Genomic DNA, 15,033 nt, shown 5'->3' with positions numbered 1-15,033 from the left:
CATTAACCCTTTTCCACAAGGGACATCGTACCAATAAATACAATAAACTACCAACTATTTGTACTCTGATCATTCAGTTCACTTTATCCATCTCTTGCCTCTCTTTTATCTTTTATATATTTTATTGCTCATAAATATCCACATCACCTAATAGACTAAAGAAGGACTCAAAGTCACAAAGGTATGACAGGTTAAATATCCTTCTTACTTGGAGAAAAGGTTTAAGATAGTCATCAAAAAACAGTTTTTTGGGGCTTCCCTGGTGGCGCAGTGGTTGAGAGTCTGCCTGCCAATGCAGGGGACACGGGTAAGTGCCCCGGTCCGGGAAGATCCCACATGCCGCGGAGCGGCTGGGCCCGTGAGCCATGGCCGCTGAGCCTGCGCCTCCGGAGCCTGTGCTCCGCAACGGGAGAGGCCACACAGTGAGAGGCCCGCGTACCGCAAAAAAACAAACAAACAAAAAAGAACCAGTTTTTTGTTTTAGCTGTAGAGTTCAATGATTTGTGTCCCTACTTACCCATAGATGATCAAGAGCAGAACATTTGCAGACAGACATTCTACAGTGCTTAAATGCTCTCCATAAATATTATCATCCACTGTCAATATGCTACAACCAGATGAATTTTTTAGAACTGCCGTTATAAAATGGCTTTCATCTTCTATGAGTTTTAGCCGTTTCTATACATCATCTGCAAATAGCTGATGACACGGTAAGAAACAGAGCAGATTTTAGGTAGCAAGCCTCCAGGTGTACTGAGGTGGATGTTAGAAAAAGCTGTATATAGGAAAAAAAAGGATTTGGCTGTGCCCCAAAGCTTATTTCCTACTTTTTAGGAAAATATCCTGGGATTTTCCACTTCTACATGGTCATTCTCCCATGGTGGGTTAATTAACATCCCCTCTGGAGTCAAAATCAATATGTGTGTGTCATATTTAGAGTAATATTGATCATTTGAAAGCTTAGGGCAATGCTTCTAAACTCAGAAAACCGTGGTATGGTCAAACTAAGTTTTCTGAGCCATGGAGGTTGGCCAATTGTTCCATACCTATAAACGAAGAAATCTATAAACAATTTCTCTTCCTGCAACCACCCCAGAACCGTGAAGGTCTAAAGCACAGGTAGCCAACTGAAGTGCTTTCAAAAGAGAGACAGATAAGGCAGGTGGGGAGTAGTATCACAGGCAGTGGTAGTAAGTGCTTTTCTAAAAATCTGGATATTTTTAAAATCCTGAGGGTTCCAACCAAAATATATTTATTGGCCAAATTTGAACCAGTTTACAGCCTCTGAGATTTGTCAGAGAACCAAAGCAAAATGGTTTTCATAGTAAGTGACCTGTATGGCGGGGGGAGGGGAGGAGAAGGAACATGCTAGAACAGACACAGATAGGCCGTGGGCCAGCAATGAACTAACGTGCACACTTCCATTATACGTGATATTCATGCATCATGGACTTGTGTTTTCAAGATCAGCCTTCTAACCCTTACTCTTGAAAATTTCTATTTTCATTTTCTATTTTCATTCATAACATTTTTTTGCAGCCAAGAAAAAGTGAATCTAATTTAAATTTTAGAAGCACTACAATAATGGAAAAATGAAAACAAAACATCTTACAGTGATAGACATCTGTTAGACTTGATTTTACATGTATTGTAGTACGGTCGTCTGTTTTAAAAGTCCATTTCAAATACTGATTTTCTTAGATTATTCTTGACTTTATGACTGCTGATTAATTTTTTTAAATCGGTGGCTTCAAAACTTTTTTTGACAGTGATCTATGTGTGAAATACATTTATCTTGAAACCCATTATACACATACATAGGTGTGTATATTTTTGTGTGTGAAATTTTCAGTTTGTATAAACTGGTGTTCTATGAAAAACATTTCCCTTTGGTGGTTAAACTCTGGCTCTTTTCTATTCTTTTTTTAATTGCTAGTTTCAACTAAATTAATCTTATAAATCACCAATGAGTTCCAACTCACAACCTGAAAAGCAGTGCTTCAGTTGTACGATAAATATACAAAAAAATCAGAATATTTTACTAACCAGAAAATAAACAACAAAAAAATTGTCCTATCTACTTTTCAATTCTTTATATGTACTCCTTCACAGAAACAGGAGTATCCCTTGGCTTTTTTTCGCTAGTCTCCAAATTTTTCCTTTCTCTAGATGAGGCCAGCACAAATTGTTTTCAGTTATCTAAGCTCTACAGTGGGTTTAGCACATGTTACATTACAGTTTTCTTTAAGTAAGTATACATAGTTATGGTCTTTTCATCACAAGACAACTTGCTAGAAGCTTTCTGAGTTTATATTAATAATCTAATTTTTCATGGTAAGAGATATACTTGAATTTCCAGAAGTATTACCAAAGAAAAAAAACAAACAAACTTGCTCACATATCATATATGAGAGTGCAGAAAGAAGTGACTATTCGTGCCTTTGAAATTACACACTTTCCAACTGGACGTCAGGTTTAAAGACATCCTTACCAGACAACGTAAAGCTAACGAGTTTTCGAGAGTGCTGACTTCCTGAAGCACCTCCTTCCATGCCTTCTGCCCCCATCTGCAGAGAAAAAACACATATGTGAAGTTCCACAGGAATATGGTACCTCTCAACTTTTTTAGGGAAGCACACATATTTGCAAATATGATTTTTGTATCAATGTATTGTATATGCCTTTTCATATGCTACAAATCTTGGAAGTGAGACATAAATGCAGAGTCTCAGAGACTAGAGGAAGGGTCATACCTAAATTTAATCTTTACCCCAAATGTAACCAATATGAGCTTCCAAGTTCCCTGGGGTATGAATCAACTTACTTTATGTCCTTTTATTTCTTTGGTAAGAAGATTGGGGCTTCCCTGGTGGCACAGTGGTTAAGAATCCTCCTGCCAATGCAGGGTACATGGGTTTGAGCCCCAGTCCGGGAAGATCCCACATGCTGCGAAGCAACTAAGCCCATGCACCACAACTTAAGCCTGCGAGCCACGACTACTTAAGCCCGCGTGCCTAGAGCCCATGCTCTGCAACAAGAGAATCCACCATAATGAGAAGCCCGCGCACCGCAACGAAGAGCCCCGGCTCGCCGCAACTAGAGACTGCCCGCGCACAGCAATGAAGACCCAACGCGGCCAAAAATAAAATAAATAAATATTTTTTAAAAAGAATACAGTTGACATGTAATAAGCATATTTATATTGCTATTATGGTATTAAAACATTCCCTTAAGTTAAAAATCAAACATTAAATTCCTTCAGATTTATTAGGAAAACCTAGAATAAACTAAACAGGTGATTTACATCAGACTCATCCATATAAATGTAGAATTATCCTCCTTGCTAAGTATTTCTGAGTGACCATGTGGATATCCCACCACCCTTGCAGACTCCTATTTCATTGTGCTACTGGTACATGGCACATGCTATTATAATTAGCAATAACAAGAATTTGCAATCCTACTGTACTGATTATTGTATTGTAAAGCTTTTTCTAAAAGCTTCTGAGTAAATTATATCTTACTTGAAACGAGTCATTTACAGACCATAGCAGATTAAGTCTCTCAACTTATGTACAATTAGTGCACAATTTATGGTACACTAGGAAAAAAGGGTTTCGTGGTCCTCTAAAAAAGAAGTCCAGAACATTGTAAGAGACAGATTTGAAGGCAGAATGTATTTTGAATAGTCAAGAAATAGAAACCACATTTTAATTCCAAAGTTTAGATTACACCCTTCCATCTTATCTTTGTGGCACTCCCCACCTCCCTTAAAAATCATACACCAAGAGATAAAACTTTCACTAATCCAAGCCAAGTTGAGGAACTTCAAAATAAATTCCATTCAAATTCTGAAATATAAATGTCCATTTCCAGGCTTCCCTGGTGGCGCAGTGGTTAAGAATCCGCCTGCCAATGCAGGGGACACGGGTTGGGTTCGAGCCCTGGTCCAGGAAGATCCCACATGCCACGGATCAACTAAGCTCATGCACCACAACTGCTGAGCCTGCAATCCAGAGCCCGTCAGCCACAACTACTGAGCCTGTGTGCCACTACTTCTGAACCCTGTGCACCTAGAGCCCGTCCTCCACAACAAGAGAAGCCACCGCAATGAGAAGCCCACGCACCACAACAAAGAGAGGCCTCTGCTCGCCGCAACTAGAGAGAGCCCGTGCGCAGCAACAAAGACCCAATGCAGCCAAAATTAAATAAATAAAATAAACATTAAAAAAATTTTCCATTTTCTTCTCTACTTCTTGTACCTTAGTCAAAACTATTTTGTGTGACACGTAACTGCTTCCTGATTGTTTCACATATCATTTGCAATATGCCTAGGGTACCATCCAGGCATCTCTACTTCGTTCCATCCAGATGCACATTGTCCTGCAAGAAGTAACTGAGAAACTCTACAGGAAAGGGAAGAGCAGCCATCCTAATCGTATGGTCTCCTTTCTCACATATCCTTTTGCAATGAATCAAGAATAAAAAAAAGTTATGTCTTCTCTGTCATGCATACTTTGACGTCATTGCCATTCATCAGTGTACACAGTGATATGTGCCACTTGGAACAGGAAATCCTTCGCTTCAGGGACAGATAAAGGCGACCATCACTCACTACCATGTATTGTTTCAACACAGGTTGACAGTATTCCTTCTGAGTTTTCCTGGCTTAAATCTATGAAGGGAGTTTATTTAAAAACCTCTCTCTAAACACTGAGTACAGATATGTTTATTATCACTGATGTTCCTATTTCTGGTGATCAGGTTGGTCTTTCCTGGCTTTATTGTCATGAATGATAAAGCTGAATTCTCTGAATATTAGTTCACATGAGCATTTTATTACCACGTTGTTGTAAAGGACACTGTTTATCTGTGAATTCTGTGAGAATTGTTTCATATTAGCCTTTTGCCAGACAGTGAATTACATTTTTTAAAAGGAGAATTCGAGGGCATTTTCTTTAGTTTCTATAATTTCTTACAACATTTTAAGTAGGCTTTGAATGATGACAGACTATGAATCTTTGCAAAGTCTCCCTGTTCTCACTTGGCATGAAGAGACATCATGTTTTCCGAGGGGGCACATCTCCCCGGGCAGTGTGGTCCATTTGAGGGGAGGCCACGGTTTGTGAGATGCCTGGCACAGGAAGGGCAGCTGTTGCTGAGTGTCTGTCCCAGATGCAGTCTGTACTACCTCTCTATTTGCCACTTTATAGTCCAGGGGTGTGTGTATATGGTGAAAGCAGGATGAGGCAGACACAGCGATACTATCTGGCCAGTTGGGTGCTGTCTCTGCTCTATTTAACCTAGGGATGATGAGTCAGAGGGGTACAGAACAATATAATAAAACAGATGTACTTGGTGAGAGCCAACCAACCCAGTGTCATCAAGCATTAAAATGTGGTTGCTACTGCCCAACTATTCTTTGCATCATGGAATGATCCTAACTAAATGAGCTTTGTGAATATCGATGTTGTCAGTCAGTACGATATCTACACACAGGTCATATTCCTAGGTGAACATCATGCTGTCATAGAAACACAGTGATCAGCCCACAGTGAAATGCCCATTGGCACAGCCTCTCAATAGCAGATATAGACCCAACTGTCTCAAGCTTGGTCAGAAATCTATTGACCACCAATTCCATTAGTCAGCCTTTGAACCAAAATATTCTATTATGATTGCCAGTGCTGTATCTATGAAGCTTTTAAGGTGCTCTAAAACCTGTCTGAAGAAAATTAATTATCTCCAACTATCCACAGGCTTTGACAGAATAATCTCAATGCAAAATCAAATGGAAAAAGATCAATGCTCACCAGGCTGTAAGCTCCCGGCCATCAGTGATATCTGATCATGGAAACTGCTCAAATCCAAGAAAATCTGACTCCAGAAAGTCATGTTTGGAAGCTATTATCTAATTTCACACATAGTTAATTTTTCAAACATTTTATTATCAACAGCCCCACTTTTCTAGTTTTACAATTTTTCTTTTTAGAATATTAATTAGTGTGTTCTAGTGCTTACTGTGACACGGCAGACTTTGTAATCAACAACTGTTATTCTCCTTGTGAACCTTCAAAGTCTTATATAGTAAATGTGGGTTTTTAAAAAATATTCTATACTTTGTTCACTATAATAGGAACTCAAATATAATTCAAATGTGAACAGAGTACTTAGATATTGAAAATTTTGCACATACCGTTTGTTCCCTTTACCTAAAATGCTCTTCCCTCCCCCTCTTCACCTAAGTAACTTCTACTCATCCTTCAGATTGTCCTGAAAACATGCCTTCTTCAGGGAAGCTTTCCAAGACCTTCCTGATCAGGATGAATCCTGCTAGTATATGCTCTCATAGCCCCATTTCACTGCCCCTCATAGTAATTATCACTCAAATAAATACAATTCAGTTTAATTGAGTCTCTCTCCCCCACCAGACCAGTGAGGGCAAGGGCTGTGTTTTTGCTTATCATTTCATTCCTAGTGGTGGGTATAATGTCTGGCACTTACTAGGCGCCCAATGAATATTTGTTTGAATGAATAAATGAAAGGAAAAGACTGCTTGATATCGTATTGGTGGGCCAGACAATTTCAAAATGCCATCTGCAGCGATTACATTCTGAATTTCAGGGAGTCAACCTGTTCACTTGCTTATTTCCAAAAATGCATGCATCTATAAATGTGTACACACACACACACAATATTATGAAGATTCTATATTACGAGAGTCAATAATTTTCTTCTATACTTTCACGACCTGTTATTAATGACTTATAAACACTGCCATGATTTATATATCTTGGACTCCAAGAACCATCTGAGTTCAACCACCCATGTACAATGGAGTGCACCCTGTGAAGCTGTTAGATTCTAAAGTTAGTTGATGAAGTGAAAAATCATGAAATTGTGAAAAGTAATTCTTAAGAAAGTACCATGTTGGAAATGGACATACGTTCCTTCAAAAGTCCAGCACAATCAGTTTCCTCCGGAGCTAAGTTAGATATCTCTTTCTTTAATTGAGGACCTGGTGAAAAGGTTGGCTTCTGTTGAGTGGCCACGTGATACCAAACATATGTGTGGTACCTTTAAGCACTATAGTTCAATTCAGCATCAGGAGGGATCCCACACTCTCTCCTGCAGGAACGGCGCACTCGTAATCCCCATCTCACACTCTCTTTGGGGTAAAAGTCTGTTAAACTGACTGGCAGGGAGAATCACCCACTACTTAAATTTTTTTTTTCTCTCTGAGTTCACGTAAATTAAATTCACAGAAGATGCAAAACGCCACCATTTCCTACCAACTGGCCACCCTGACAAAGTTTAAAAAAAGACCTTCCATGATGGACGGGCACTCACCAATTTCCTTCAGGAATAGGTTCCCTGGAGAGTTGACTATATACAGAATTATTGTAAATCAAGCCATATTTTCCCACTGGTTTACATTATGGATTTAGTGAAGCCATCCTGTAAGTTATTTCCTTTCCCAAAACGGCGCCCACACTGCTATGTATTTCCTTTGCATTGTTTCCCATAACCCGGCCAGAGCTGCACAGGCAAAAATAGAAACCAAGGCCTCTGGGACTGAGGCTCAAGGAAGCAGCCTGAGGGGCACTCACCATCACAGCGGGGTTCTTCACCGTGATGCAGGGGGTCGTGGCTCGCAGGGCTCCACTAATGCCGTGGTAGTATTTGAAACAGATTTTTATCTCCGCTGTAAATTGATTGGAGAAAAACAGTCATTTAAACACTGAAACAAGTCCCTTAGGCATCACCTGAGGAAATCCACCTATCCACCTCTCCACCTCTCCGAAAATCCCACTCAGGACTCTTTGAGCGATCCCTTCTTTTCCAGTCAGAGGCAACAGATTATACCAATTCCTGTTTGATTTTATAGGCTTCTCTGAAAATGTCTAAGAACACCCCAAATAAATTAGAAAAACAGTGCACAAAAACAACACGCCAAAATATTAGTGTAGAGATAAGAATAAGACTAGCTACCATTCAGTGAGGAGCTGCTGATGGACCACAGGGCTGCGTCTCTGCCCCCATTGTTACTGACCCCTCATATTTAACTCGGGAGGCAGAAATTCTTGTCCCCATAGAACAGCTGAAGCACTGAGGTTTGCCGAAGGTCAAACAAGTAAGAAACGACAGAGTCAGGACTCAAACCCCATCCAATGGGGCTTTGCCCCATTCCAAAGCCTTCACTCCTACCCTCTACAATATAGACAGAATGCAGCTGTCAATGGAAATAAAAAAAGAGCAGACAGAGTATAAAAGATTGCTGTAGGAGATTCTGTGGTGAGAGGGTCTGGGGACCTGACTTAAATGTAGCCACTAGCAGGGATCATATTCTGGAACCACCAGTAAATATATATCTACATCTCCACAGGTATGGACGGGTGTATGTATATATATTGGATATAACTATAAGTGCGTGTGTATGTATATATATTTATATACTATATAATTTGAACTTGATAAAAAGCAATACAAATGTCAATTATTGTCTTTGGACAGTAACTACAATTACCATGAAGCCAACAAGTGTCAAAGATAAAACCCAGAGTCACTGAAATTTCTCTGTATACAGAGCATCTGAGTCACTGAAGCTTCCCTGTGAGATGTCTTTTTCCCAAGGTGTCATTTAATATAGGCAATGATGCTGATGGGCAGGCTGCAGAGGAGAGTCCTAGCCGATAGGAGTGGAGTTACCCTCTCAACTGAGTCACCTGGATTATTAAAGTGGGACCACTCGATGTGATTCCCCAAGGAAATTAATCTTGCACTGACTTTCCTGACAGCACCAAGTGGTCTCCTACAGAGTATTTGGTTTGCTTATTTTAAGGAAAAGATACAATGATTAAAGAAAAATCCTACTTTAGGAATTTATATAGGGATATTACATATAAAAATATAATATTTCTCATCAATGAAAAAATACTAAATCTCATTAAAAAAGGTCTATCATGGGTAAAATATCGAGTCTTTCCATTACGTACATTAATCACGAAGCAGTGATTCACAACGAAGGTGGCATCATGAAGTGAAAGATTTTTGCCATGCCCAGCACTATGCTAGACAGTGCAAGGGAATCAGAGGCAGGTTTCTGGTCTAGCAGGTGTTAAGATGACAAAGTCCAGAAGAGAAGCACTGAAGAGGCAGAGTGCCAGGTGGAAATGTGGAGATCGTGGAAAATATTCCACGTGAGGGCACAGTGGAGTCAGAAAGGTCTCATGGAACAAACAGAACTCAGACCTTCAGCTGAGAAAAATGGGGTTGGAGAGAGTTAGGAGTGAGTGGTGGCAAAAACAGGGAAGCAGGAATGAGCATGCTGGCTTGAGGACCAGCAAGACGACCGTGGCAGCAATGCTAGCTTTACTATGAATTCCCTGGAACCCTACATAAGTGACTTGAGTGAGCACTAACACAGGTTTTTGGTGATTATGGAAATGTAATAACTATAGATCTGAGTAAACCACTGTCCCACTTGCTTTCCTTCAAGACCAATAGCATGTATTCTGCAAGAATGAAGCTAAGTAACACGTACAAGGCCTGTCAAAGCAGAACAAGCTCGGTGACAGGCGGGAGGACTGAATTCTGCAGGCATGAGCTCATTAGTATCACGTTCTACATGCCGGGAACCAGCAGTGTGTGAATCTGCCTGCAGCAGTGCCTCACAGACCCAGCCAATGGTCAGTCAGTGAGCAGCTTATTTTTCAATACAGAGAAGTGCATTTTTACAAGACATCTTCCCTCTCAAGTTAGGATGCCACCTCCTCTTTTCTAATGTTTTAATAGTCAGCGAGGTAAAAGACTAGGAAACAAACAGACCCCAGTAAGCGTCTGCTTATTTTTATCTGTAGATGTTGCTACAGACCAGCTTTGCTAGCTGACCCGTTCTCACTGTTACTTTACTTCTTGCTAAAACAAAAATCTCCAACCCCTGTGATAAATGAGAATCCCTGAAACTATAAGATAAACTCATTCTCATTGTGCACAGCAGATTTTGTGGACATGATCACCAAAAACCGCAGAGCTGACAGCTTCACAATGCTTTTAAGATTCAGTGTAAAGCCAAGGGGACTTACACAAATCACCAGTTACAAAACCAAATGCATAGGCAGGTCCTGGTCGTCAGAGCGAAAAACCCAGTACCAGACAGAACTAGTTGCTTGCACCTCGACTGTTCAGGAGGACACCAGTGGAGACTTCTGCCCCTAAAATAGAGGAATGTTTCATGCTGAGTGGGAGGTTTCATCTTCACATATCATTTAGTGTTTTAGAAGGTCACTCAAGATTTTAAAAAATGGTGTAACTGAGCAACATCCCCTCTGAGGAAGAGAGAGAAGAGAGAGCAGAATTTTGATTAATGTCCCTGAACATTTTAGTTATGAGAAGAGGTAACTGGGAAGACTACTCAAAAGGGTGGAAAAGAGAAGTTGGTATTCATGCTTCTATTTTAGCTACAATTTTAAACTCTAACTGTAAGAGGAGACCAGAAAGCTACTGCTGAGAAACAGATACAAGAACAGGTGAAAGCAAACGTGGGCATGATGATGGAGCATCAGATAAGGGAGGAGCCACTGGCCACAGGGCCAGCCCTGCTCACAGGCAGGAAAGATGAAGGATATGGACTAAGGAGCATTCTACCTGACAACGGTTTCTCCACAGCCTGATGTGGCAGCTAATCAGGCCTCAAATTATGGAGGGGGAATACATATAACTATTCCTTTGGATTATAAAAAAAGAAGAGCATTTTCTCCAAAGCAACTGCTTATAAAAACATGTTGCCTTACTGGGAATATACCCAGACAAAACTATAATTCAAAAAGATACATGCACCCCTATGTTCATAGCAGCACTGTTCACCAATAGCCAAAACATGGAAACAACCTAAATGTCCATGGACAGGTGAATGGATAAAGAAGATGTGGTACATATATACAATGGAATACTACTCAGCCATAAAAAAGAACGAAATAATGCCATTTGCAGCAACATGGATGCAACTAGAGCTTATCATACTAAGTCAGAAAGAGAAAGACAAATACCATATATCACTTACATGTGGAATCTAAAATATGGCACAAATGAACCTATCTACAAAACAGAAAGAGACTCATAGAGAACAGACTTGTGGTTGCCAAGAGGGAGGGGGGAAGGGAGAGGGACAGACTGGGAGTTTGGGGTTGGTAGATGCAAACTATTCCATTTAGAATGGAAAAACAACAAGGTCCTACTGTATAGCACAGGGAACTCTATTCAGTATCCTGGGATATGGGCTTCCCTGGTGGCGCAGTGGTTGAGAATCTGCCTGCCGATGCAGGGGACACGGGTTCGTGCCCCGGTCCGGGAAGATCCCACGTGCCGTGGAGCGGCTGGGCCAGTGAGCCATGGCCACTGAGCCTGCGCGTCCGGAGCCTGTGCTCCGCAACGGGAGAGGCCACAACAGTGAGAGGCCCGCGTACCGCAAAAAAAGACAAAACCAAAACCAAAACCAATATCCTGGGATAAACCATAATGGAAAAGAATATAAAAAAAGAATGTCTATATGTGTATAACTGAGTCACTTTGCTGTAGAGCTGAGATTGTTACAACATTGTAAATCAATTATACTTCAATAAAAAAAATGTTGCCTTAGAGGCAGTGAACCAGGAGAAGGGTGAGGCCTCCCACATTAACCTTGAAGGACCTACAGTCTGGGTCAGCTCCTGGAAGGAAGAAAGCATTGCCGAGTGGCATCTTCTCTCTCTCAGGTCCCTTCTGAATAGCTGAAGCCAGTCATGAATCACAGAAATATATTTTGGCCCCTTTCAATAATCTTCTGGACACTTTCGTTTATAGAGTTACTAGAAGATTTAGCTGCCTCTATTTAAATGCTGAAGACACAGAAACGCTTTTATTTTTTAAATTTTAACTTACCAGCTTCCATTAAATACAAATGAAGAGGTCACCCAGAGCAAGAGCTTGCCAGCTCCACGTCTACCACAGATGGGAGGGTGATGGCTGTCCAAAGAGGGCACTTTGTACTTGTTGGGGGTGACTGGGAAGGTAGGAAGAACTTAAACCTGTTCCCAAGTAAAGGGGTTTCTGTAATTGTGTCACTCTGACATTGCATTTTAAAGCAATCATTCTACCATCTGCCTAAAGGAAGAAAAGATTTCCGTGTTTGTACATGAATAAAATACTTCTAGAACGATCACATGAAACTGGTAAAACTGATTGCCTTCAGGGAGGGGAAACTGGTGACTGGGGCATGAAGTTGGGGAGACAATTTACTTTCATTTTCGTGTCTTTTTAACATTATACTCTTTTCATCTATTATCTGTTCAAAATTTATCTTTAAAAAGCAATCTCAACTCAGCTACATTAACTCTAGGCAATGGTATAAGATTCCAAGCCTTCTCGGAAAAAGGTTATACAGGCCACTCCCTGCAAGAAATGGTTTTGTTTCAAAGACTGGTATCTTTGAAACACCATCCATCACCTTAAATAGCTACAAGATTCACTTAGGTAGTAGTTAATAGCTTGCTCCTATTTAGAAAATCTGGATTTTCCTCAAGTTTTAGAAGTTGACTATTTTGAACCATAAAGATGGATGGAATGGAAATGTCCTTCTTCCTTTAATCATTTCTGTTTCATTAAAATAGAATAATCTAAAAAAAAAAATCAAGCTAATAGTAATTTATTCAAAAACATTTTAACCACTGCCTTTGTGCTTTTATTATATTCTTAATATTATGATTCCTATTGATAAGCTCTTTTATTCAGAGGCCACAAGTTGGGAAAGAGTAAACACATCCTAATTCTCATGCTTTTGAGGAAATTTACCCACATTTCCAGGGACGTGCTCACCTGTTTATACGGTACCGCAGGTTGTCTTCTCTTTAACAAGGGCCAATGCCACCTGAAAGGGCCAGGCCCTACCCTGCTAAAGCTCAGAAAAACAATCTTGAAAATCAAAGACAGACAATATCAGTATAATGTGGAAGAACCTAATAGGGTTAGAGAAGTAATTGGACCTTGTTTTTCTATTTACTTAGTCATGGCAGCTGGACCAATGTTGGAAAGTAAAGATAAGTAGAAATAGGCAATAAAACGTAAAGTATGCTGGCCGAGAATGAAAAGCACCAAACCTCCATCTAAGGGGCAAAAAGGCCCTTCTGATGTTGGTGGGAAGGGCCTTATGAATGGAGGTTAGAGCAGGGGCTCTGACAGTACAAATAAGAGGCTGAGGCCACCCCTTTCCCCCCACCCAATAAAAAGTCACCCACAAAGGTTCTGTTTGGGCAAGGCACCGCATCTTAGAAAGCACGCTAACCTGAGTGCCAATCAGAGATGAGGCTCTCACTTACACAAGCCACATGCACCTCTGCTATGCAGTTTCCTAATCCTGCCCACTTCCTAGGGCTGAGACAGGTAAGATATGTGAAAGCACTATATAATTCATACAAATGGCAATGTCCTGTTATTACCATTAATGATCACAAAGCAGTTCAGTAAACAGCAATGAAGCTATTTCTAAGCTTATTCACTGATCCAGGAATCAGTGAGTTCTCGAACACTGCCTGGCACAAAGTTGATACTTAACTAAATACTTCATGATGGTTGGGGACATAGATGGATAGATGAGTAGAAGAAATGAAGGAAGGACAAAAAGCAGCTCTGAATGAATGAATGACCATAGTCTGTGAAAGACTATGAAGAATAAAATAGATATCCTAGCATGCCAAGGCAATTCCTGAAACCTCTTACATTTCAAAACTCAAGAATACACATTGCTCAGGGGACCCATTCATTTTCTGCAAGCATAAGCTCATTTGAGGAACTGTGACAGTCCTATGACAAGTAAGTGCAGATGAAGCTGATCCTCCTCTCCAATGTCTAGGAAGGTCACTTACTCAGAAATAAACCTGTCTTTGTCCTTCAAATTCATTCCAGTAGAAGTGTGGGCCTCCTGCCTCCTCTGGAGTTTATTCAGATAAACCAAAGCCATTTTACTTTCAGAAACAGGTTAAATAGTGCTCAAATCCAGGTTTGCCCATGAACTCAGATTAATTTTCTGAGAATTTACTTTGCTTGGACTTCTGATTAGCTAAAGATAAATTTTCTCTCCGAAGATGAAAGCAAAAATTTTTAAATGTCATAAGCTTTCAAGGTCAGAGGCTGAAAACAGAAGTTTTTAACCCATACCCCCAATCCCGATTTTTTTGTTTCACACCATCATCTCCAGAGATTCAAGCAAAACTTCATTATGCTGGGAAGTCCCCTTAGTGCTGCTCTTGCCAGACATGGGGTAAAAAAAAATTGATGTCGGGTAGTGAGGAAGATGGCGGAAGAGTAAGACGCGGAGATCACCTTCCTCCCCACAGATACACCAGAAATACATCTACACGTGGAACAACTCCTACAGAACACCTACTGAACGCTGGCAGAAGACCTCAGACCTCCCAAAAGGCAAGAAACTCCCCACGTACCTGGGTAGGGCAAAAGAAAAAATAAACAGAGACAAAAGGATAGGGACGGGACCTGCACCAGTGGGAGGGATTTGTGAAGGAGGAAAGCTTTCCACACACTAGGAAGCCCCTCCAAGGGCGGAGACTGCGGGTGGCGGAGGGCGAAAGCTTCGGAGTCGCGAAGGAGAGCGCAGCAACAGGGGTGCGGTGGGCAAAGCGGACAGATTCCCGCACAGAGGATCGGTGCCGACCGGAACTCACCAGCAGAGAGGCTTGTCTGCTCACCCGCCGGGGCGGGCGGGGCTGGGAGCTGAGGCTCGGGCTTCGAAGCGCAGGGAGAGGACAGGGGCTGGCGGCGTGAAAACAGCCTGAAGGGGGCTAGTGCACCACGGCTAGCCGGGAGGGAGTCCGGAGAAAAGTCTGGAGCTGCCGAAGAGGCAGGAGACTTTTTCTTCCCTCTTTGTTTCCTGGTGCGCGAGGAGAGGGGATTCAAAGCGCTGCTTAAAGCAGCTCCAGAGACTGGCGTGAGCCGCGGCTATCAGTGCGGACCCCAGAGACGGGCATAAGACGCTAAGGCGGT

At 41.3% G+C, this 15,033-nt stretch overlaps 1 protein-coding gene across 3 annotated transcripts in view; it reads right to left on the bottom strand.

The window, feature by feature from the left end:
- The window catches only part of HECW2 (HECT, C2 and WW domain containing E3 ubiquitin protein ligase 2), a 422,655-nt gene that overhangs the window by 145,941 nt on the left and 261,681 nt on the right, over window positions 1–15,033 (bottom strand). For all 3 annotated transcript variants that reach the window (XM_029225749.1, XM_029225748.1, XM_029225750.1), the window contains 2 exons: window positions 7,611–7,705; window positions 2,492–2,567 (listed from right to left, as the gene is read on the bottom strand). In XM_029225749.1, the coding sequence (XP_029081582.1) occupies window positions 2,492–2,567; window positions 7,611–7,705 (171 nt within the window). The remainder of the gene's footprint in view (window positions 1–2,491; window positions 2,568–7,610; window positions 7,706–15,033) is intronic.

Source organism: Monodon monoceros, unplaced genomic scaffold, assembly GCF_005190385.1.
Source record: "Monodon monoceros isolate NGI ecotype Baffin Bay Population unplaced genomic scaffold, NGI_Narwhal_1 Super_Scaffold_16, whole genome shotgun sequence".
Lineage (NCBI taxonomy): Eukaryota > Metazoa > Chordata > Mammalia > Artiodactyla > Monodontidae > Monodon > Monodon monoceros.
Note: the sequence above shows the minus strand (reverse complement) of the source record. Positions and strands in the feature narration are given on the sequence as shown.